The following is a 15895-nucleotide window of genomic DNA, read 5'->3' as shown; positions in this document are numbered from 1 at the left end:
ATTTTTTTTTAATAGAAGTAATTTACAAATCTGTTTAACTTTCTGGAGCCAGGTGATATATTAAAAAAAGTTTTTTTCCTGGATAACCCCTTTAAAGGGGTACTCCCGTGGAAAACTTTTTTTTTTTTAAATCATCTGGTGCCAGAAAGTTAAACAGATTTGTAAATCACTTTTATTAAAAAATCTTAATTCTTCCAGTACTTTTTATGGGCTGTATACTAAAGAGAAATCCAAAAAAGAAACGCATTTCCTCTGATGTCATGACCACAGTGCTCTCTGCTGACCTCTGCTGTCCATTTTAGGAACTGTCCAGAGCATCATATGTTTGCTATGGTGATTTTCTCCAGCTCTGGACAGTTCCTAAAATGGACAGCAGAGGTCAGCAGAGAGCACTGTGGTCATGACATCAGAGGAAATGCATTTCTTTTTTTTTTTTATTTCTCTTTAGTATACAGCCCCTAAAAAGTACTGGAAGGATTAAGATTTTTTATTTTTTTTTTAATAGAAGTGATTTACAAATCTGTTTAACTTTCTGGCACCAGAAAAAAAAAAAAAAAAAAAAAAAGAGTACCCCTTTAAGTATGCATGAGATGGGCCAATGTTTCCAAACAAGGGTGCCTCAAGCTGCTGCAAAACTACAACTCCCAGCATGCTCGAAGCTGGGAATTGTAGTTTTGCAACAGCTGGAGGCAGACTGGTTGGGAAGCAGTGAGATAGGCATAGGGCTATCTTTCATATAAGATAGAGATAGGCATAAGACTATCCTTCATATAAGATAGAGATAGGCATAAGGCTATCCTTCATATAAGATAGAGATAGGCATAAGGCTATCCTTCATATAAGATAGAGATAGGCATAAGGCTATCCTTCATATAAGATAGAGATAGGCATAAGGCTTTCCTTCATATAAGATAGGGATAGGCATAAGGCTATCCTTCATATAAGATAAGATAGGTATAAGACTATCCTTCATATAAGATAGAGATAGGCATAAGGCTATCCTTCATATAAGATAAGATAGGTATAAGGCTATCCTTCATATAAGATAGAGATAGGCATAAGGCTATCCTTCATATAAGATAAGATAGGTATAAGACTATCCTTCATATAAGATAAGATAGGCATAAGGCTATCCTTCATATAAGATAGAGATAGGCATAAGGCTATCCTTCATATAAGATAAGATAGGTATAAGACTATCCTTCATATAAGATACGCCAGGGACTGTTCATAGTATCCAGGATACTGAGTTTTTATCTGCCGATGTTTTTATCTGCCGACACATTCTATGTTTCTATGTTTACCAGATTTGTAGCTAGGCTTTGCTTGACCTGGGATAAATATGCAATGTATTGCCCTAGCCTTGTATCTAAGTACCTAGGCCAAAGCAGTATGGATTGTGGCACCACCCCGGCACCACAATGCACATGATCCGCCACGTGCTTCCTCTTTACATTCATCATTTAGTCTACTGTATATACACAGGGAAGGAGTCGCGATGGAAGTCTTCCACTCTGGTGAATGGGACTAGGGGACAAATGTCTTCATTACACCTCTGCATCTCGTCCATAAGATTACCCATCCCATGCCAATCATTGCCCAGCCCTATGCATTACCAAGGGGTCAGACACTGTAACTATTTAGCTGCTGTCCGGTAAATCTCTGAGCTGTCAAGCAAACACACGTCCAGGGATTAGCTGAGTGATCATTCGCTCCCAGTGTTTGGCAGCCAGCATTGCTTGCACTGACTGGTCCATTTCTCAAGAATAACACATGAACTGGTGAGGGCGAGGGACTGGAGACAGGCAGAGGCCAAATAAAGACAGCGCACACCCCCATATTGTCTCCTGTGCTCCTCAGGCTCCAGCATGTCCATAGCTTGATGCTGGCCTCAGCTGTTGTCTACTACAGTTGCTGTATCTTAAGAATCCAGAATACCACACACAGAAATCCATCCAGCCCATCCAGTAGACGTCAACTTCTCTTAATAATGAAGCTCAAGAGTGAAGGAATAATGTGATGTAAGATGAGCTGGGGGTCACGTCTCATGTTACCTAATGGTGAGGGTCACATTTCCCTGTTATGGACGAAGGTAATGGCTGAAGAGTCACTTAAAGGAGCACTAACCCTACAATTTTAAGTATGTACTTTTACTGTGCAGTTATAATCTATTGTTTCCTGATATTAACCATTTCAGGTTTAAAAGAGGCTGACTGCAGTGTTCCTAAACTTGCTGTATTGTTGGAGTTAAAATGTCAGATTGTCTATACTGAATCCAGTTGTAGCCAGGGGTGTAGCTATAGAGCTAGCAGAGGTACCTAAGGGGGCCCCAAAGCACTTCTGCCCCATAAGAGACCAGTATTATAATTGGCATATGGGGTCCTGTTTCAGATTTTGCATCAGGGTTGTAGCAAACTTTCTATCTATCTATCTATCTATCTATCGCTATCTATCTATCTCTCATATCTATCTCATCTCCATCTATCTCTTATCTATCTATCTATCTATCTATCTATCTCTCATATCTATCTAGCTATCTATTATCTATCTATCTATCTATCTATCTCATATCTATCTATCTATTATCTATCTATCTATCTATCTATCTATCTAACTATCTATTATCTATCTATTTATCTTCTATTTATAATCTATCTATGTACAGGAAACAGGGTCCAACATTTCATTGTGCCAGATTCTGGTTCTAAAAAAGCACCACTACTTGCCTTATTATTGGGGCTCTGGGGGAGATTTATCAAAACCTGTCCAGAGGAAAAGTTGCCCAGTTGCCCATAGCAACCAATCAGATCGCTTCTTTCATATTGCAGAGGCCTTGTTAAAAATTAAAGAAGTGATCTGATTGGTTGCTATGGGCAACTGAGCAACTTTTCCTCTGGACAGATTTTGACAAATCTCCCCCTATGTGTGCATGTATTACAAGATGAATGCTAGAAATCACTTACCTGGCCTAATTTGATTATGTTTATTTTGGTTTTATTTCCCCATTTAAACATGGCCGTTTACACACTGCAGTTCTACGTACGCGTGCGCAGGCAAGGCGTAATAAGTTACCATAGTCACGTAGAGACGCTCCTCACTGCGAACGCGCTATGCGCTAATGCAGAAGTGTCGGAGCGCATCACTATGGTTACTAAGATGCTCTCAGCTCCGTGTATTCAACTCAGTATGACGCACTTCCGTCACGCATGCGCTGTGTAATATACCCACACTACTATTCTCATGATAGTCCTGGGTGAGTGATTACTCCCTTCTGACTGTAAGATATTATTTTTATGTGTTTTGTAATCACGGCACAGATGTCCTGAGTCATAATCAGGACCCTATTAAGGGTATTGGATATTTTTTATGGGTATTGATTGTATTACATGATTTATAATTATGCACATGTACCTTCTATGTATAATGGAGTTTGTATATTCACGTGTTCACTATAATACTGTGTGGGAAATATTATTTTTACACTTTATTTTTTAATTGGATAAGAGATTGATACTCTTATGTGTGAAATGCACCATTTGTACTGAGCTTGAGAAAGACCAGGAGAGCTGGTTGAAACATTGCTGTGTGACATTCCCTTTTTTTGATGGAATACATTTTCACAATTTTTCACGTATTGGAGTGCTGCGGATATATTATTCAATCTATCTATCTATCTATTACTATCTATCTATCTATCTATCTATTATTTATAATATATCTATCTATCTATTATTTATAATATATCTATCTATCTGTCTGTCTATCTATCTATTTTTTATAATATATCTATCTATCTCATATTTATCTATCTACCTATCTCCTATCTATTATCTATCTATCTATCTATCCATTATCTATCTATCTATCTATCTATCTATCTATCTATCTACTGTATCTATTTCCTTTCTATCCACCTTAAAATCGTAAAATTCCTTTAATACAACAGCAATTGAACCCAATAAGTGAACCCAATATTAACACTAAATATCCTCTTCTATTTTGTTGTTTCTCTCATCTCCATCTTTTTCTACTTTTGGGAAATTCCATAATACATCACAGTTCTGTGCCAGATTTTTAGGCTTTTTTGGAATATCAGATGCTGGATTAGAGAATTTATAGCTATACTTTGCACATACGTACATACAGTATATACAGCTGACAGTCCCAATTTACACTCCTGTGGTAATATTTACAGGTTAGTGCTATTCTTATAACTGCTCTCTTTCTGGGAATAAATCACCTAAAGTTCACTCCCCATAAAATCTTTCCAACCTCTGAGCGGTCAGTTTCTTAGACCATTTCTGAGCCACTATAACAGCATTTAGTGTAGAGATTGGTGGACATGTCATACACAGTAATATGGGTATTCCCATCTCATAAATTGACTGCATATTGCTAGCATATGCCATAAACTTTATATTAGTGGAGTTCTGAACTCTTGGACCTTCACTGATTCTGTGAAAGAAGAAGGAGCTGCAGTGCTGAATCAGAGTCGGGGCTCATTCACAGTCTTTCCATGCACAGCAGCCTCCTGCAGCACAGCTGCATTCAAGTGATCAGACGGGCAGCGAATCCCTGCAGGTTGAGTGTCCAGGGGCCCTAATGTGCATGGATAAACGATTATAAGGCCCCAACACTAAAGTACCATTATTCCTAGGCTTGATGGGGGGTCCCAGAGGCTGGAGGCTGGCATATTCTGGTGATATGCAATTAGATTATGAGATGGGAATATCCCTTTAATCCTTTGTGTTACAAAAATACATATATGTCTTATTTTAAAGGCTGCCATCAATGTCAAACCAGTCTTTAGGTCATAGGACTGTATGGTTGCCAAATCTAACCAATTAAATATAATTAAAAGCTGCCAGACTTTTTTAAACAGCTTTTAGGGAAGATATATGATAGTTTTTCTAAAGTATTGGGATGGAGTTTAGATATTTGTATAGTGTGACCGTGTGCAATGCTACAACCCCTTACTTCCAACCTTTTAGCTAGGCCCTTCCCAAAAATAAAATACCCAAACTAATACATAACTCACATGACAACAATTTAACTTTTATGGTGGACGTGGGGGGTCAGCCACAGCTTTATTTAAAAGGTAATTTAACAATGGTTTAAAATACCTCAACATATGCAACTTTCCATAGGTTGACAACAAGGGGAAGCACCAAGCCAGCTGCTGACCTTAGCCGACTGGCCTATCAACTTTCCACCTTCCCTTCTCCATAGATTTTCCTCTTCTTTACCACCAACTGTGACTTAAATACAACAAAAAACATAGCAAACACATAAGAAAGACCAAAACAAGCCAATTACGAATACCAGACTAACTGTCCATAAAAATATTTCCTTTTTTTCATATCATATATAAAAAAAGATATATATTTTATAATTTTTTATATATAAGTATAACAAAAGGGGGTTACAAAGATTCAGAAAAACATAAATAAAAATAACAAAAGAAAAAAGGGGAGGGAGGGTGGGGAGCTGTTTCTGCTGGTGGCTGCCACAGGGTTATCTGGAAAGAGGAAGGGGGAATAAAGAGGGTGGCTCCTATATGTGGTTGCGGGGTGTGTTGAGGGCAGATGTTGTTACCCTAGGGGCAGATGGCATTAACCTTTTATTCGTGAGGCCAGGGCGTGGTTTAGCCTAAAACCACCCGAAGGTTTACCGCAGGATCCTGGGCTAGGCACGGGGGTAATAAAGACTCCGACGCCAACTAACGGACAACGGTAGCTTTAGTGAGGGTAGATAGTTGGTAAAGTCTATACAGTTCAGCCAGGGCCCAAGGAGGTGACCAGTGACGCAGAGACCTTAAAGGATTGCTGGGACTTGTAGTAGGACTGGACATTTGAATGCAGATCACGCTGACTTGATAGATAACAGGGACTGGCTTGACTCATAATGCTGTGACTTTAGTAACATAGTTACATAGTTCATAAGGTTGAAAAAAGACCAGAGTCCATCAAGTTCAACCTATAACCCTAATGAGTCCCTACTGAGTTGATCCAGAGGAAGGCAAAAAACCCTCATACTAGAGGTAAAAATTCCTTCCCGACTCCAAATATGGCAGTCAGAATAAATCACTGGATCAACGTTCTGTCCCTATAAATCTAGTATCCATAACCAGCAATGTTATTATTCTCCAAAAATGCATCCAGACCCCTTTTAAATTCTTTTACCGAGTTAACCATAACCACCTCCTCAGGCAGAGATTTCCACAGCCTCACTGCTCCTACAGTAAAGAACCCCCGTCTGTGCTGGTGTAGAAACCTTCTTTCCTCTAAACATAGTGGATGCCTCCTTGTTATAGATACAGTCCTGGGTATAAATACATCATGGGAGAGATCTCTGTACTGTCCCCTGATATATTTGTACATAGTTATTAGGTCGCCCCTAAGCCTTCTTTTTTCTAAACTTAATAACCCTAATTCTGATAATCTTTCTGGGTACTGTAGTCCTCCCATTCCCCGTATTACCCTGGTTTCCCATTTTTGAACCCTCTCCAGCTCCACTATATCTTTCTTGTACACATGTGCCCAGTACTGTACACAGTATTCCATGTGTGGTCTGACTAGTGATTTGCACAGTGGTAGAATTATTTCCTTGTCGTGGGCATCTATGCCCCTATTGATGCACCCCATGATTTTATTTGCCTTGGCAGCAGCTGCTCGACACTTGTCACTACAGCTTAATTTACTATTAACTAAGACTCCCAAGTCCTTTTCCACGTCAGTCGTCCCAAGTGTGCTCCCATTTAATACATAATCCCAGCCCGGATTTTTCTTCCCCATGTGCATTACCTTACATTTATCAGTGTTGAACCTCATCTGCCACTTCCCAGCCCAAACCTCCAACCTATCCAGATCCATTTGTAACAGTGCACTGTCCTCTATAGTGTTTACCGCTTTACAGAGTTTAGTATCATCTTCAAAGATTGCTACTTTACTATTCAACCCCTCTACAAGGTCATTAATGAATATATTAAATAGAACAGGACTCAAGACTGACCCCTGTGATACCCCAGTAGTAACAGTCACCCAATCAGAATAAGTACCATTAATAACCACCCTCTGTTTCCTATCACTGAGCCAGTTACTTACCCACTTGCACACATTTTCCCCCAGCCCAATTCTTCTCATTTTATGCACCAACCTTTTATGTGGCACTGTATCAAATGCTTTGGAAAAATCCAGATATACGACATCCAGTGATTCCCCCTGGTCCAGTCTGGAGCTCACCTCCTCATAAAAGCTGATCAGGTTAGTTTGACAGGACTGATCCCTTATGAAGCCATGCTGATATGGAGTCATACATTTATTTTTATCAAGATACTCCAAAAAAGCATCTCTTAGAAAACCTTCAAACAATTTACATACAACCGAGGTTAAACTAACAGGCCTATAATCCCCGAGGTCACCTTTTGACCCCTTTTTAAATATTGGCACCACATTTACCACGCGCCAGTCCTGGGGAACACTCTCTGTTACTATAGAGTCCCTGAATAATAAATAATAGGGGTCTTTCTATTACATTACTTAATTCCTTTAGAACACGGGGGTGAATGCCATCTGGACCTGGTGATTTGTCTATTTTGATTTTTTATAGGGGGCACTGTACTTCTTCCTGGGTTAGACAGCTGACCTGTACTGGGTAGTTTACCTTTGTACTGGGGAGTTTACCTTATCTTGCTGTATTTCACCTGGCATTTTATTTTCCTCGGTGAATATAGTTGAGAAGAATTTAATATACTTGCTTTTTCCTAATCCCCGTTTATAATTTCTTCCTCATGATTTTTAAAAGGGCCTATACTTTCATTTTTAACCTTTTTGCTAATTATATAGTTAAAAAACATTTTGGGTTTAGTTTTACTCTCTTTAGGACAGACTCCGGACACACAAGCGTTTGCACCCAATTGGAGTACAACATCTGGGCCACTGTCTTGGCTGTGAGATCTTAGACTGGGACAACAACAACCCGTTTAGAGTAGTGATCCACCATGGTGAGAGCATAAGTGTACTCAGACCGGTAGGAGACAACTTGACATGGTCTAGCGCGACCAACTAATTAGGCCTTTCACTCTGGATGGAATGGAGGGGTGCTTTTGCGTCCTTGCAAACGTTTACAGACAGCAAATTCACTACACCATTTCTCAATGTCACTCCACATTCTGATCCATTAAAATCTTCGCCTGACAGTGGCTTCGGTCTTTTGGACTCTAAAGTGTCCCAACTGATCATGGTATGCATTGAGGACCATCGCCGCATCTCTTCATGGACTGGACTCCCTCTGCGCTGACAACATGACCCAAGTAATGGACCTGAGATTTGAGCAAGTGATACTTTGATGGTTTGATCTTCAGCCCAGGCTTGATCAGTACTTGGAAGACGTCTGACAGGTGGCTAAGGTGTTCCTGCTAGGACTTGGAATACACAATGATATCATCCAGGTAAAATAGGACACTTTGAAAATTCAGATGGACCAGGCACCTTTCCATCAGATGAAGGAACATAGCAGGGGCATTGCACAGCCCCAACGGCATACTTCTAATCTCGAACATACCCATGGGTGTCACTAAGCGGTCTTCTCCCAATCCTCCACGGCGCTGAGCACGTGCCAATATCCACTGCTTAAGTCCAGGCTGGAGAAGTAAGCAGCTGATCCAAGGGCGGTGAGTGACTCCTCAATCCTTGGCAATGGATAAGTGTCCTTATGTGTGACATTGTTCAATTTTCTGTAGTCGACACAGAAGCGGATGGTTCTGTCCTTTTTCTTGACTAGGACAAGTGACGCCACCCGGGGCTCTGACTTTACTGGATTATGTCTGCCTCTTTCATGTCGGCCAGCATCTTCTTGACAGTCTGATACATGCTGGGCGAGAACGGACGGTGTCTTTCCTTGATAGGCAGGCTGTCACCTGTGAGGATTCGGTGCTGAATCATTGAAGTCTGCCTGAAGTCTGTGGGGTGCTTGCTGAAAGCCTCATGGTACCTCTTGGCAACAATGATGATTCCATTGACTTGGTTCCTTGGGGTAGTGTCGTCTCCAACCTGGAGTTGCGCCCACCAGGGCTCTGGAGGGCTCACACTGGATCCTTGGGCCACTTGATCTGCACGCTGTCGAGCCACAAGACGCTCTGTCACAATGTCTTTTGACTCTAGGAGGTACAGCTTGGGTAAAGGAGTGTATTTGGGCAAGACAGTAGCAGAATCAGACAGGTTTACTAACCGCACCGGGACTCCCCCGTTGGTGACAGTGACAAGGCTTTTCGCAGCTCGAACAAGAGGATGATGTTCCAATTGCATATGTTCCAGCAGGGCTTGATAGTCCCTATTCTTGACTCTGGGATGTGCACAACACCAGATGATGGTCTCTGTGTTGGGTTGTAAGGTCACCGACCTGATGTCTTGAACTCGTACTCTGCAGATTTCACCTTGCTTGTTGGCAAACTTCTCCGCCTGTAGAACTTTCAAGTGGTGCTGCGCAGCCTGCTGGCCTGAAGGGGATATATGGGGAACAATTCTTTATAATGTTCATCCCTAACATAAACTCAGCAGACCCCTTATCTGTTACATTAGTTGCAATCACTCCCTGCCCGCTAAGTACATGTTCTCCCAACTGAATGGTTGGCTCCCAGTATGCATGTCTGGGGACTGGTTGCCCATTACCCACAACTACTTGGAAGTTATCATCATGCTAACACAATAAACTAACATTCCAATGCTGATAGAAAACACTTTTAGGCATAGTAGACACTTGTGACACTGTATCTATCAATGCCTCCAACGGTACACCTTCTACAATAACTTTTACATAGCAGCAGGAGGCGACATGAAGTGAGAGTCCTGACTTAGGTAGTTCGGGGATTGGACCTGATGACTGTTTTCCTGAGGGCCGGTCCGCAACCTCAGGAGAAATCTGTTTAAATCCCAGCACTGCATTTTTCAATGTCCTGATTTTTTACAGTAAGTGCAAAAGGGTCTTTGAGTCCCCTAGGGTCTATTGGATGGAGGATTGTGGTAATTGATATTGCCGGGAGCAGGAGCAAGGGCAGGTTTTCTAGGCAGGGGTGGTTCACGGTCAGGTGGAGCAGCCTGGGTGGCAAGCTCCTTCACAGCCTTAGTCAGTTGTTCAATGTCCTGCCTAAAACTCTGTAAATCTGAGGCTGTAGTGACTGGCAAAGTTGAGGAGACTGGGGCGGGGGCTGGTGACGGAGGTGGTATAGATCTGGCTACCACCCCTGGTGGCTCTGGAACAGGTGTAAGGGGCATATAAGCTTCCTCTAACTCAGTCCTGGACTCAATAAATTGGATAGCCAGTCTTTTGAAAGTGGGGAAGGACAAGTTGGGGTTTTGGACCGCTAACATTCTCAGCTGGGTTTTGTCCCACTTATTATGAGCCCCATCAATAAATCTGTCCATTCACACCTTAATTATACCATCTAGTTTTTGGACGGTCTCTAGGGCATTCTGTAGGGCTACGGCATATGCTTTCAAGGTCTCACCTGGCTTTTGACGCCTTTCATACAGCAGAGATGTACCTCTGATGGAGAATGTGACTCAAATACCTGATACATTCCTCCAAAGATCTTCTCTACAGTTGCCTTCTCTGAGGCTGGCCAGGTGCGGATTTCCTCTAGTGCTGGTCCCTGGAGTTGTCATGTGAGCAATTGCACCTGTTGATTAGGAGGGAAAGAATAAAAGACAAACAAACTCTGGATTCTCTCCTTGAAATCCCTAAGGGTGAAGGGGTCTCCAATGTAGGTATGGAGGACAGGGTTCCACATGAATACCGGTGCAGACGCTGGAATAGCAGCACTGTTGATGCTGACTGCAGGTAGAGCTGGCAAGATCCTGGCTGCTGGGGCAGGTGATGACCTCGCTTCTGGAGTTGAAAGGGCGCTGTCGCCTGGTTGATCTGGAGAGCTGGGTTCACACATCTTGTTGAGTTTTGAGTGCGCTGTCACTTTAAGAAGAATAAGGTGCCTTCCTCTTTAAGATGATTGCTGAATTTTGCCGGCATCCGGTTGTAATCCATCTTGCGACCAGACCTGCAGGTACTAATGGGTTAATGATAGCAGGTACTGACACTGGAGACTTAATACTGACAATTGTTGGTGTTTTCAGAGTCTGCGCTGCAGTGGGTACAGAAGGGAAGTAGATCAGCTCACCGCTTGGAGTTTCCAGACACAGACAGATGATATTATGGAAGCACGGATGCAGGGATCCCTGTAGCATTCAGGCAGAGAACAAGAGTAAAACCCAGCTTCCAATGTGCAAGTACAATAAAACTTAATGTTTACTTCATCCAATTAAAAATAAAATTCTGTGGTGGAAGTGAGTGGGGACATGTCACTCTAAAATTGAAGCTACAGTGAGTGCTTGACGGATAGTGGCAGAGCCAGGTGCAGCAGCCGGAACCTTCAATATGGCTGCGCCCCGGGAACTTCCTGTTTTGGTACGGTTGGCAAATTCTTCCCCTGTGCAACACTAGGAGGCTCTTTGGTTTCTCTTCGCTTGATTGAAGAGGCGTCACCGCTGGGGTCTGATGAGGCAGAGCTGCGACCGCTCGCGCACGCAGGAAGCACCGGTCCAACTTAACCCTTTCAGGTACTACCTCTGTACAGTTCACAGTAGCAGGTAACAGTCTTTTCTTCACCTCCCCCACTATTTCACAAGCGCCATGAGTAAACCACTTTTCATTTGCAAAGTGCCATACTCTTTCTGATGCAGACTTAAATCGCATCGGCATGAGGTTTTTGCAGACAATATTGGACACAGTTCAGACTAAGGGAGGACTTAAGGCGCACACCCGTATCCTGTGTGTATGATGCCAAAAGTTGTGGTAGCAGGGGGTAATGAGGGCAGATGTTGTTACCCTAGGGGCAGATGGCATTAACCCCTTGTATTCATGATGCAAGGGCGTGGTTTAGCCTAAAACCACCCGAAGGCACACCGCTGGATCCTGGGCTAAGTACGGGGGCAATAAAGACTCCGATGCTGAATTACGGATAATGGTAGCTTTACCATTGACAGTTGGTATAGATAGACAGATGTCTATACAGTTCACCCAGAGCCCAAAGAGGCTCTAAACAACAAGTAAAGGGATTATCAGTATTAGAAAAACCATGCCATACAGTGCCATACCTGTCCTCAGGTTGTGTGTGGTAATGCAGCTTAATTCCATTGTAGTGAATGGAGCCAACCCGAGGACAAGTGTAATGCTGTTATAGAAGAAATTAGCTCTGTTTTCCTATTCCTGGATGACCTTTTTAAACATTTTCAATTTTAAGAAATACTCCTCCCAATAATTATTAATTTAGGACAAATGTTTAATAGAATTTTACTTTCATGGGCAAGCCAACTTCATCCTGGGGGTCCACTAAGATTAGCTGAAAGGGGGGAGGGTCTTACTATTTAAATAGCTTCCCCTATCAGAGCAACACTTATTTCCCTTTGTTTGCTATGGATGATCCTTGTCACGATTCGGCTTACGGGTTGTGGATCCGCTGTGTCAGCGAGGGATTGGCGTGGACCGTGCTAGTGGACCGGTTCTAAGAGGCTACTGGTTTTCACCAGAGCCCGCCGCAAAGCGGGATGGTCTTGCTGCGGCAGTAGCAACCAGGTCGTATCCACTAGCAACGGCTCAACCTCGCTGACTGCTGAGAAGGCGTGGGACAGAAGGACTAGGCAGAGGCAAGGTCAGACGTAGCAGAAGGTCGGGGCAGGCGGCAAGGTTCGTAGTCAATATGGATAGCAGGAGTTCAGGTAACACAGGCTTGGACAACACTAAACGCTTTCACTGGCACAAGGCAACAAGATCCGGCAAGGGAGTGCATGGGAGGAGGTCAGATATAGTCAGGGACCAGGTGGAAGCTAATTAAGCTAATTGGGCCAGGCACCAATCATTGGTGCACTGGCCCTTTAAGTCTCAGAGAGCTGGCGCGCGCGCGCCCTAGAGAGCGGAGCCGCGCGCGCCAGCACATGACAGCAGGGGACCGGGACGGGTAAGTGACCTGGGATGCGATTCGCGAGCGGGCGCGTCCCGCTGTGCGAATCGCATCCCCAACGGCCAAGATAGTGCAGCGCTCCCGGTCAGCGGGACTGACCGGGGCGCTGCAGGGAGAAAGACGCCGTGAGCGCTCCGGGGAGGAGCGGGGACCCGGAGCGCTAGGCGTAACAGTACCCCCCCCCTTAGGTCTCCCCTTCTCTTTGTCCGGTAACTGCCTCCCCTGGGATGAGGACACCGGGAAAGAATGGAGGGTTTCCTCAACGGCAGGCAGTACAGCAGGAGTGGGAATGGGGAGGGAGGGCAGAGGGCGAGGCCTGGCACGGGGCAGTGTGACACCAGGACGGGGGCCATGGGGAGGCACAGAGGCTTGCCTGACGGGACTGGGAGGGGGGGAGAGGCACTTCCTGTGGCAGGCAGAGTCCCAGTTCTTGATCTCCCCGGTGGTCCAATCAAGGGTGGGGGAATGAAGCCGGAGCCATGGCAGACCGAGGAGGACCTCAGAGGTACAGTTGGGTAGGACGAAGAGCTCAATCACTTCGCGATGGGGTCCGATACACATCAGGAGGGGTTCTGTGTGGTAACGCACAGTGCAATCCAGTCTGGCTCCATTGACCGCGGAAATGTAGAGCGGCTTGACGAGACGGGTCACCGGGATGCGGAATTTATTCACAAAAGACTCCAAAATAAAATTCCCGGAGGCACCAGAGTCCAAGCAGGCCAGGGCTGAGAGGGAGGAGTTGGCTGAAGGAGAAATCCGCACGGGCACCGTGAGACGTGGAGAAGCAGACTTAGAACCAAGAGACGGCACACCCACGTGAGCTGGGTGCGTGCGTGCGTTTCCCAGACGTGGAGGACGGATAGGGCAATCCACCAAGAAGTGCTCGGTACTGGCACAGTACAAACAGAGATTTTCTTCCCTACGGCGATTCCTCTCTTCCTGGGTCAGACGAGACCGATCCACTTGCATGGCCTCCTCGGCGGGAGGCCCAGGCGTAGACTGCAAAGGATGCTGTGGGAGAGGTGCCCAGAGATCTAAGTCTTTTTCCTGGCGGAGCTCCTGATGTCTCTCAGAAAAACGCATGTCAATGCGGGTAGCCAAATGGATGAGTTCTTGGAGGTTGGCAGGAATCTCTCGTGCGGCCAGCACATCCTTGATGTTACTGGATAGGCCTTTTTTAAAGGTCGCGCAGAGAGCCTCGTTATTCCATGATAACTCGGAAGCAAGAGTACGAAATTGGATGGCGTACTCGCCCACTGAAGAATTACCCTGGACCAGGTTCAACAGGGCAGTCTCGGCAGAAGAAGCTCGGGCTGGCTCCTCGAAGACACTCCGGACTTCAGCGAAGAAGGACTGGACTGTGGCTGTGGCAGGATCATTGCGGTCCCAGAGCGGTGTGGCCCAAGACAAGGCCTTTCCTGAAAGAAGGCTTACTACAAACGCCACCTTAGACCGTTCTGTAGGAAACAAGTCCGACAACATCTCCATATGCAGGGAACACTGAGACAAAAATCCACGGCAGAGTTTAGAGTCCCCATCAAATTTGTCCGGCAGGGACAAGCGGAGGCTAGGAGCGGCCACTCGCTGCGGAGGAGGTGCAGGAGCTGGCGGAGGAGATGGTTGCTGCTGTAGCAGAGGCAGAAGTTGCTGTAACGTGGCGGTCAACTGCGACAGCTGCTGTCCTTGTTGGGCAATTTGCTGCGATTGCTGAGCGACCACCGTGGTAAGGTCAGCGAGACTTGGCAGCGGCACCTCAGCGGGATCCATGGCCGGATCTACTGTCACGATTCGGCTTACGGGTTGTGGATCCGCTGTGTCAGCGAGGGATTGGCGTGGACCGTGCTAGTGGACCGGTTCTAAGAGGCTACTGGTTTTCACCAGAGCCCGCCGCAAAGCGGGATGGTCTTGCTGCGGCAGTAGCAACCAGGTCGTATCCACTAGCAACGGCTCAACCTCGCTGACTGCTGAGAAGGCGTGGGACAGAAGGACTAGGCAGAGGCAAGGTCAGACGTAGCAGAAGGTCGGGGCAGGCGGCAAGGTTCGTAGTCAATATGGATAGCAGGAGTTCAGGTAACACAGGCTTGGACAACACTAAACGCTTTCACTGGCACAAGGCAACAAGATCCGGCAAGGGAGTGCATGGGAGGAGGTCAGATATAGTCAGGGACCAGGTGGAAGCTAATTAAGCTAATTGGGCCAGGCACCAATCATTGGTGCACTGGCCCTTTAAGTCTCAGAGAGCTGGCGCGCGCGCGCCCTAGAGAGCGGAGCCGCACGCGCCAGCACATGACAGCAGGGGACCGGGACGGGTAAGTGACCTGGGATGCGATTCGCGAGCGGGCGCGTCCCGCTGTGCGAATCGCATCCCCAACGGCCAAGATAGTGCAGCGCTCCCGGTCAGCGGGACTGACCGGGGCGCTGCAGGGAGAAAGACGCCGTGAGCGCTCCGGGGAGGAGCGGGGACCCGGAGCGCTAGGCGTAACAATCCTACTGTCATGGACATTGATCATCACTTTGTCGATTGGGAAAGGTCCACTATTAAGAAATTTTTCTTTTTAAATCAACTGGTGCCAGAAAGTTAAACAGATTTGTAAATTACTTCTTATTTAAAAATCTTAACCCTTCTAGTACTTATCAGCTGCTGTATGCTCAACAGGAAGTTCTTTACTTTTTGAATTTCTTTTCTGTCTGACCACAGTGCTCTCTGCTGACACCTCTGTCCATGTCAGAAAATGTCCAGAGCAGGATAGGTTTGCTGTTGGGATTTGCTCCTGCTCTGGACAGTTCCTGACATGGATAGAAGTGTCTGTCTCTGGAGCATACAGCAGCTGATAAGTACTGGAAGGATTAAGATTTTTAAATAGAAATAATTTATAAATCTGTTTA

At 45.2% G+C, this 15895-nt stretch overlaps 1 protein-coding gene across 5 annotated transcripts in view; it reads left to right on the top strand.

Moving 5' to 3' along the window:
- KIF26A (kinesin family member 26A) overlaps positions 1 to 15895 on the top strand; it is a 197033-nt gene that overhangs the window by 21612 nt on the left and 159526 nt on the right. Inside the window, exon 1 of one of the 5 annotated variants that reach the window (XM_056545560.1) lies at positions 1800 to 2092. The exons of 3 other annotated variants lie outside the window; for them this stretch is intronic. In XM_056545560.1, coding sequence (XP_056401535.1) covers positions 2027 to 2092 — 66 coding nt within the window. In that variant the 5' untranslated portion in view covers positions 1800 to 2026. Of the gene's footprint in view, positions 1 to 1799; positions 2093 to 2979; positions 3254 to 15895 lie in introns of those variants that run through there. One more of the 5 variants, XM_056545565.1, reaches the window with a different exon arrangement.

The sequence above is a fragment of the Hyla sarda genome, chromosome 11, assembly GCF_029499605.1.
Source record: "Hyla sarda isolate aHylSar1 chromosome 11, aHylSar1.hap1, whole genome shotgun sequence".
Lineage (NCBI taxonomy): Eukaryota > Metazoa > Chordata > Amphibia > Anura > Hylidae > Hyla > Hyla sarda.
This window is presented reverse-complemented; position numbering and strand designations above follow the sequence as displayed.